Consider the following 10,073-nt stretch of genomic DNA (forward strand, 5'->3'; position numbering starts at 1 on the left):
GTCAACGCGTTTCGCCGATGGGCGTATCTCACTCAGCTTCGTCAGGACCAATGAAACAACTGCATTTCAATTTCCTATTTATAGTGGGTAAAGACCCACCCATTTATGCAAAAAAGCTAACCTGCACTTGTTCCATATGGAAGAAAAGAAGGGGGCTAAATACTTAGCACAACTGCTGGTCTTTGTTGAATATAATTAAAAAGACAAACGGCTGGAGACAACAGAGAGGAGAGAGGCTTAGCAATTTTAACAATGCATATATTGATCAAAGGATCATGAATTAAATATACCAGTCAATTAACGCTTTTATCACATTTTAACCAGTAGATGGCGATATACATCAGAGAATCACCAATTCTATTCATTGAGACAGGTTTTTTAGGAGACAATGTAAATTACCAAAAGGCACCACAAGATGGCAATATAACCTGGGAGTTTTCATAAGGGTCATTACAGCAAAAATACCCCAATTCTCAGGCAACCATCCTATGGTGTGGTTATTATTCAAAAAGAGGAGGTACTAAGGGACAATTAACCAGACAAACAATCCTTTTACATTTTTTAGAGCTATATTGAAGCTCATACCATAAGATCATCCATACTTTTGTTAATATTCCCAATATATATAGGTTTATTTTGGGGTTATTTAATCTGAAGTCCAACCCTTTAAAAGACAAAAAAATGCCGTAGATTGCCCACCGCATGGCAATAAACAGGTACATAGTCCTATAAACCTATTTTTCCAAAAACACTTGGAGGTCACATTCCACATTTAACCCCTTAGGGTACAGTGTATCAAGTTTATATATCCAATGTTTCTCCTTTTTAAGCAGTTCTCTATCAAAATCACCTCTTCTTTGTGGGAAGTGCAGTGCATAGAAACCTTTTACTTTTGTACCGTCCAGTTTACCTCCATGATATTTGGCGTAATGTTGGGCAAGATTACTGTCAGGGTCATTTGACCTAATGTCTCTAAGATGTTCACCTATTCGTACTTTAAGTTGTCTTTTAGTCTTACCAACATACATCTTTTTACAGGGACAGGTTAGGATATATAATACTCTCACTGTGGAGCAGTTTATGAGACTCTGAATCTTATAATGAGTATTATTTCCTGAGTCATAAAAGGAATCCGTACGATCCACATATTTGCAGATTTGACATTTTCCACATTTAAACATCCCCTTGGTACGTGATTTTAACCATGTTGTTTGTTTTAATGGTTGATAGTCTGAATGAATAAGGAGGTCACCAAGATTTGGTGCTCTTCTTGCTACCATCTGGGGGCGCTCACCTACAATCTTACTCAGCCTAGGGCATTGGGTTAGAATCTTCCAGTGTTTTTCTAATATCAATTTTACATCTTGCCATTGAGCTCCAAATTGGGTTATCATTCTAACAGGTTGATCACTCGGTTTAGCCTTTACATCCTTTTTAGGGGATAATAAGTCCTCGCGGTCAGTCTGATATGCCCGTCTTCGAGCATTTCTAATTTGGGAGTGGGAATATCCCCTCTCTCTAAATCTTCTATAGAGGTCCTGAGCCTCCATTCTAAAGTCATTGATGTTTGAGCAATTTCTCCGACATCTCAGAAACTGTCCCACTGGAATCCCCGAAATCAGTGAACGTGGATGATAGCTTCTTGCCTCTAGTAGGGTGTTGGCAGCAGTAGGTTTTCTATATGTCATATAGAAAACCTATATGTCATATAGAATATAGAATAGCAGTAGGTTTTCTATATGACATATAGAAAACCTACTGCTGCCAACACCCTACTAGAGGCAAGAAGCTATCATCCACGTTCACTGATTTCGGGGATTCCAGTGGGACAGTTTCTGAGATGTCGGAGAAATTGCTCAAACATCAATGACTTTAGAATGGAGGCTCAGGACCTCTATAGAAGATTTAGAGAGAGGGGATATTCCCACTCCCAAATTAGAAATGCTCGAAGACGGGCATATCAGACTGACCGCGAGGACTTATTATCCCCTAAAAAGGATGTAAAGGCTAAACCGAGTGATCAACCTGTTAGAATGATAACCCAATTTGGAGCTCAATGGCAAGATGTAAAATTGATATTAGAAAAACACTGGAAGATTCTAACCCAATGCCCTAGGCTGAGTAAGATTGTAGGTGAGCGCCCCCAGATGGTAGCAAGAAGAGCACCAAATCTTGGTGACCTCCTTATTCATTCAGACTATCAACCATTAAAACAAACAACATGGTTAAAATCACGTACCAAGGGGATGTTTAAATGTGGAAAATGTCAAATCTGCAAATATGTGGATCGTACGGATTCCTTTTATGACTCAGGAAATAATACTCATTATAGGATTCAGAGTCTCATAAACTGCTCCACAGTGAGAGTATTATATATCCTAACCTGTCCCTGTAAAAAGATGTATGTTGGTAAGACTAAAAGACAACTTAAAGTACGAATAGGTGAACATCTTAGAGACATTAGGTCAAATGACCCTGACAGTAATCTTGCCCAACATTACGCCAAATATCATGGAGGTAAACTGGACGGTACAAAAGTAAAAGGTTTCTATGCACTGCACTTCCCACAAAGAAGAGGTGATTTTGATAGAGAACTGCTTAAAAAGGAGAAACATTGGATATATAAACTTGATACACTGTACCCTAAGGGGTTAAATGTGGAATGTGACCTCCAAGTGTTTTTGGAAAAATAGGTTTATAGGACTATGTACCTGTTTATTGCCATGCGGTGGGCAATCTACGGCATTTTTTTGTCTTTTAAAGGGTTGGACTTCAGATTAAATAACCCCAAAATAAACCTATATATATTGGGAATATTAACAAAAGTATGGATGATCTTATGGTATGAGCTTCAATATAGCTCTAAAAAATGTAAAAGGATTGATTGTCTGGTTAATTGTCCCTTAGTACCTCCTCTTTTTGAATAATAACCACACCATAGGATGGTTGCCTGAGAATTGGGGTATTTTTGCTGTAATGACCCTTATGAGAACTCTCAGGTTATATTGCCATCGTGTGGTGCCCTTTGGTAATTTACATTGTCTCCTAAAAAACCTGTCTCAATGAATAGAATTGGTGATTCTCTGATGTATATCGCCATCTACTGGTTAAAATGTGATAAAAGCGTTAATTGATTGGTATATTTAATTTATGATCTTTTGATCAATATATGCATTGTTAAAATTGCTAAGCCTCTCTCCTCTCTGTTGTCTCCAGCCGTTTGTCTTTTTAATTATATTCAACAAAGACCAGCAGTTGTGCTAAGTATTTAGCCCCCTTCTTTTCTTCCATATGGAACAAGTGCAGGTTAGCTTTTTTGCATAAATGGGTGGGTCTTTACCCACTATAAATAGGAAATTGAAATGCAGTTGTTTCATTGGTCCTGACGAAGCTGAGTGAGATACGCCCATCGGCGAAACGCGTTGACGTCATACGTCAGATACGTCACTTCCGGTCATGCGCATTAGGTGGAACGCACGCTGACCCATAAGGAGGAAGCCATCTTCATATGCCATGAGGCAAGTGTGAGCAGCACAAGCGCCAAGAAGGGGCTGGAACCCGCGGTATATCGGCGGATGTCAGCGGTGGTTCCTAGGCCTCTGTGGCCGTGTATGGCAGCACCCATGAAGGACATCTTTTTCATTCCTAATACCCACAGCACAGGTGGTGAGTGGACTGTTACAGGACATTAGATATATGGTCCTCTGTGATCTATATGACCTATATATCTTATTGAGTGTATACTCTGTCAGTGACTTCCCACATATCATTTATCTCACTACAGGATGGGGACATCATGGTGCTTTGTATAGGATACAGGATATACCATATATATCTCAACGGGCAGAAGATCTTTTGGGATATGTCCTGTTTTCCCTACGAAAGGTGGTGTGTAGTCCACATATAGTGGTGAAGATACCATTTCTAGCAGAGTGCTGCTTTTTGCATCTTTTCTTCCACCCTGGGAATAAATGGGGCATTATTTCATTCAAGAGCTCCAGGATACAGCTGTTTATATTACAGATGAATGGGCCCCAACCACTTGTGCCGGCACAGGAATGAATTGCATCATATATTTGACATTTTTGTCTCCCCCCATACAGGCCTGAGGCTTGTTGTTCTCTTCTTGACGCCTATTGTGCTTGCTGCATTGTATATATGTGATATTTTTCCATAGTACAATTTTTGGATTCCCTGATTGGGATTTACCATAGTGGTATTGTTCTACATATAATAATTTACATTATGGTATGCCTATGGTATAATTTTTGGATACACCTCTTTTGGGAAGTGTTCACCTATGTGTTTGTACTACAGGGACATTAGACTCCTGCAGTCATTTTTTCTGTTGCACATGCATTTAGACCGGTCTTGATGTCATTTTATATGGTTTTAGGTCTGTGTGTATTGTCTCATACTGAGGTGATGGTAAACCAGGGCGAACGCCCATATGTCATATTTATATATGTGTAATAAAGCATAATTTTTGGAAATTTTTTCTGAGTGTCACGTTCTGTTCATAATGTAGCCGCTTTTTTTGTGAATTTCTTTTCACAAATCCCCCTTTTTTTGAATCCCTTCCCCACAACCCTGGGCAGTGGTTGTGGGAGGCTGTGGGTGGGGGACTTATTGAAATCTGGAAGCCTCCTTTAACATGGAGGCCCCCAGATGCCAGCCCCCCCACAATGTGAATGAGTATAGAGTACATAGTACCTTTATTCATTTACCAAAAAAGGGTAAAAAAAAACTGTAAGAAAGTTTTGACAAAACAAAAATAAAGAACAATATCCCCCTGATGTAGATCCATCGATGATCCAATCACAACACTCGCTGTCATCGCTGACTGGAAGAAAAAACAAAGCTCCACTCCTTCCATCTGACAGCTCCGCCGCCTCCCACTTCTGAAAACACGAAGGACTGCTACTACCCTGTGACATCACTGGGTAGCCTTGCCCTCTTGTGACATCACCAATACAACATTCCCTGGTCAATGACGTCACCGAGTGGCACCGTCCCTTAGTATATTTAGTGGCAGGAGGCAGCAGAGCTGTCAGACAGAGGGGAGTCTTCATTGGGAGCGGAGCTTTTCTTTCTGAGTCAGCGGTGACAGCGAGCATCGTGATTGATGATGGATCTACACCTGCCTGCTGTCTATATAACAGAATACTTTTTTGGGGTGAACAATTAGGGGTACCACGTACCCCATACTCATTCACATGGGGTGAAGGATCTGAGGGCCTCCTTGTTAAATTTTGTAAGTCCTCTTCCCGCAAACCCCCACAGCCACTAGCCTGGGTTGTTGGGAAGAGTCCCTTGTCCCCATCAACATGGACAAGGTGCTTTGGGTGAGCAAAGCCCCCCTGCCCCAGAGCATGCACTCTATGTTAAGAGCATGTGGCCTGGTATGTTTAAGGAGGGGGGGGGGTCACTTGCTCATCCCCCGTTTACTGACCTGCCAGGCTGCATGCTCAGATAGGGGTCTGGTATGTATTTCTTTCATTTTGGCAAGGGGTCCCCCTCAAAATCCATACCAGACCCGAGGGGGGGACCCCACGCCATTTTCTTAATTTTTCATTGCCGATAATTCTTTTTTTCAGATTTATCGGTTGGTTAGGACGCGGCACCCGCTCACTCCCTAACAACCATGTTGTTTACTGGTTGTTAACCACCTCCCGTCCGGCTGTTCTATATAAACGGCTGGATGGTGGCACTGCAGGGTAGGGTGGCTGTTTATAAATGGTCTCCCCACCCCCTGCTTGTGCGCACTCCCTGGGAGCGTGCAGCACCACGATCCGGTGCCTGCTGTGTGAAACACCGGTCGTTGGATGGGACCTCTGTACGAGGTCCCGATCATCTGATCACTGATTGGCCAATCAGTGATCACATCCAGAGTAGTAAGCAAGATGACATTTGTGACTTCATTGCTTACTACGTGTGAAATCTGTGAATGATCACAGAGGTCACATGGTACAGGGCTATTCACAACAGCCTTGTACCATGTGACAAGCTGTGACCAATCACAGCTCACACAGTATTTCTCAATGGCTGCAAGAATGCAGACAGAGAGAAAGAGAAATGATTGCTTTTACATCCTATATGGGTGTAAAAAGCAATCAATGTAAAAAAAGAAAAAAAAAAAATCTTCATCACCTCCCACAAGTAGTACAGTGTCACCATGGTGACACTGTACTGCTAGGGTGACAGTATGTAAAATAAATAAATAATAATATAAAAAAATAAAATAAAAATTAAAAAAATTGTTTACAAATTATAAATTTTGGTTATAAACTAATTTGGCTTATTTTTTTTTTTACTAAAAAGATACATTTTGGCCAAGATTTATGATGAAATATTATTTATTTGCAAAATTTTATAAGAAAAACACTTTTTTTTCAAAATTTTTGGACTTTTTCATTTACATTGCAAAAAAAATAAAAATCCCAGCGGTGAATAAATACCACAAAAATAAAGTTTTATCTGTCTAAAAAAATGGTAAAAAATTCATATGGGTACAGTGTTGCATGACCGCGCAATTGTCATTCAAAGTGTGATAGTGCTGAAAGCTGAAAATTGTCCGGGGCAGGAAGGGGGTGAAAGTGTCCGGACTGGAAGGGGGTGAAATTGTCCGGACTGGAAGGGGGTGAAATTTTCCGGACTGGAAGGGGGGGAAAGTGTCCGGACTGGAAGGGGGGGAAAGTGTCCGGACTGGAAGGGGGTGAAAGTGTCCGGACTGGAAGGGGGTGAAAGTGTCCGGACTGGAAGGGGGGGAAAGTGTCCGGACTGGAAGGGGGGGAAAGTGTCTGGACTGGAAGGGGGGGGAAAGTGTCTGGACTGGAAGGGGGGGGAAAGTGTCCGGACTGGAAGGGGGGGAAAGTGTCTGGACTGGAAGGGGGGGAAAGTGTCTGGACTGGAAGGGGGGGAAAGTTTCCGGACAGGAAGTGGTTAAGGATGCCAGCGGCCGCCCACTCTTTCCCAAGCAGTACACATTTCCTGAATGCCGCATGTCTCCACCACTAATTAATGACCGCATGCATTTCATTCTTTATTCCCTTCTGTGAATGTAACGCCTGTTCATGCGGTATTTACTGAGCGTGTTCAGTGTTTGTGGTCAATACCGCAACACGGGATAGGAAATGGACAGTTTCAGGATGGCATGCGGTATTTAGGGGAAATGTACCCACATATCACATGTGATCTGCTTCTGTGAAGGGAGACAATGTGTGGATTTTGTGTGTGATGTCACAATCATAAATCTTACATTTTACAGATGATATTTTCTCTCATTTCCTTGATTTAGAGGGGAGATCCAATCGATATAGAATTTGAGGTGAAAGCAGAAGAAGAAGAGGCGTATGTGAGGGATGATCAGCAGTCTATGGAGGAGGATGGAATAACGGGGACATTTATAGAGGAGGACACTCCTACAGAGATCAGCACAGGTGGGTCATGGACACTAAATCCATTCCTCCACCCATACTGCTCACTGATTGGTCCAGAGTAGGGTGGGGACTGGGTGATATCAGCCTGTAATCCCCTGGTCACTTTCCTGAGCTGTGTTCCCCGTCCTGTATTCCTGGATTTCTCTCGGATAATCTTCCTTCTCTGTGCTGCAGACACAATTTATGTCTCTAGACTGGATTTATGGAGGTTCTGGGGTTCAGCTGGCAGCAAAATGTTGATTTTTACTCTAAGCATTGCATAATGTAGGCACCCAGGACATGTGACTGGGGTCTCCTGCCTTGTGCCTGACTCCTCCAGGGGACCTTCTCTGTTATCTGCTGGCTGTGCCGGGTGGAGGGATATGTCTGTAGTGTCTCAGACCCAAGTCACTGAGTGCAGTCTCAGGAGATGGGAGGCAGCGGTGTGGGACCAGTAATCTCCAGTAAACATTTAGATTAAAATTGATTACTGAATGCCAATATTATGAGGCCTGACCTTTACACTATATAATTGATATTATACATTACATACTCCTGACTTCTTCTCTCCCCCCTCCCCCCACTGCTATATATACACATAATATGGATTCTCTTATTACACCCATTTCCTCCCAGCTGGACATTTTATATCGGATGATGTGATTGGAGCACAGACTTTTACATGGTGGTAATGAGGGAGGAGTCAATACCCCAATGATGGTGGTCTTCAGGATCAGTCCAGTCTTCATCTTGGTTGTTCTCCCCCCATCCTCACTCTCTGACCTCTGGTGGGGCTCAGCCCCGCTGTTCTTCATGACTAAATCATGGACTAAATAAGGAAGTGCAGTACTTCTTGTGTTGGGAAGATGGCGATGAGTGATAGAGGGGGTGGGGACCCTCGTCCTATAATCCCCTCATCACTGTCCCTCCTATAAAAGACAGTTCTGGTTGTTTCCTCACTCTCTGACTAAGGTCCATGAATAAAGAAATGACCTGGTAGGAGATCAGAGGAGCCATTTCCTAGTTCCCTTGAGGGTGGAATTGTAAGCTCCTCAGAGCCCAAGCTGCCTGATGTGGGCAGAGTCCTGGTTTGGGGGAACCAATCAGCTCCTGTCTAGTAATCCTCTTTGTCTTTGTATTTTAGTCCATGGCCGGGAGATGAGGAAAACCTCCGAGGATTGTCTCACTTTGTCTCCAGACTGGAAAGTAGAAGATGAGGACATCACACAGTATAGTCCAGGAGAAAACCCGGCTCCCTCCAATGTCCATCCGGCACCACCCAGTGTAGATGGACCATCGGATTCCTCGTATCCTGAGGAACCTCAGACTGTGCGGGACCGGGCCGGCCTTCCAACAGGGAAGAGCTTCTCCTGTACTGAGTGCGGGAAGGGTTTGCGTTCTAAACATGGTCTTAATGTGCATAACAGATTTCACATGGGGGAGAAGCCGTATTCCTGTCCTGAGTGTGGAAACTGTTTTTCACATATGTCCAATCTTTACAGACATCAAAGATCTCACACGGGGGAGAAGCCATATTCCTGTCCTGAGTGCGAGAAATGTTTTTCAGAAAAGTTCAATCTTCACATACATCAGAGATCTCACAGGAGGGAAAAGCAATATTCCTGTCCTGAGTGTGCAAAATGTTTTTCAGTGAAGTCCAGTCTTTACAGACATCAGAGATCTCACACAGGAGAGAAGCCGTATTCCTGTCCTGAGTGCGGGAAATGTTTTTTAAGGAAGTCCAATCTTTACAGACACCAGAGATCTCACACAGGGGAGAAGCCGTATTCCTGTCCTGAGTGTGAGAAATGTTTTTCAGACAAGTCCTGTCTATACAAACATCAGAGATCTCACATGGAGGAGAAGCCGTATTCCTGTTCTGAGTGTGGGAAATGTTTTTCAGACAAGTCCTATCTTCACACACATCAGAGATCTCACACGGGGGAGAAGCCATATTCCTGTTCTGAGTGTGGGAAATGTTTTTTAGACAAGTCCTATCTTCACACACATCAGAGATCTCACACGGGGGAGAAGCCATATTCCTGTTCTGAGTGTGGGAAATGTTTTTCACAGAAGTCCAGTCTTTCCAAACATCAGAGATCTCACACGGAGGAGAAGCCGTATTCCTGTCCTGAGTGTGAGAAATTTTTTGCAGACAAGTCTTATCTTCACACACATCAGAGATCTCACACGGGGGAGAAGCCGTATTCCTGTCCTGAGTGTGGGAAATGTTTTTCAGCAAAGTCCTATCTTCACGCACATAAGAGATCTCATACAGGGGAGAAACCATATTCCTGTCCTGAGTGTGGGAAATGTTTTTCATGGAAGTCCCATCTTTCCAGACATCAGAGATGTCACACGGGGGAGAAGCCACTTTCCTGTCCTAAGTGAGGGAAATGTTCCTCACTGAAGTCCTGTCTTCCTGTACATCAGGGGTCCCACACAACCCTGGAGGTGTATTAGTGCCTTGAGTGCGGGAAATGTCTTCTAGATGAATGTTGCTGGACATCCCAGCTCTCATGTGGGGAAGAAGCACACCCTGATATACACCTCAGATATACTCCATGGCTGATCTTCATCATGGAAGAATCAGTTGATAAGGAGATGAGAGGCTCCCAAAGACATGGATGAAGTGCAGTAAATGTCGGGGTGCAG

General features: G+C 43.1%; 1 protein-coding gene across 1 annotated transcript in view; it reads left to right on the top strand.

Annotated features, from left to right (window-relative positions):
* LOC149468128 (uncharacterized) overlaps positions 1-9,868 on the top strand; it is a 126,926-nt gene extending 117,058 nt beyond the window's left edge. Inside the window, exon 6 of the mRNA XM_089670605.1 lies at positions 9,026-9,868. Within this exon, the coding sequence (XP_089526731.1) occupies positions 9,026-9,809 (784 nt within the window). The 3' untranslated portion in view covers positions 9,810-9,868. The remainder of the gene's footprint in view (positions 1-9,025) is intronic.
* Positions 9,869-10,073: the final 205 nt, after the last annotated feature.

The sequence above is a fragment of the Staurois parvus genome, unplaced genomic scaffold, assembly GCF_062004578.1.
Source record: "Staurois parvus isolate SC_StPar_1 unplaced genomic scaffold, SC_StPar_1.0 ptg000092l, whole genome shotgun sequence".
NCBI classification, from domain to species: Eukaryota; Metazoa; Chordata; class Amphibia; order Anura; family Ranidae; genus Staurois; species Staurois parvus.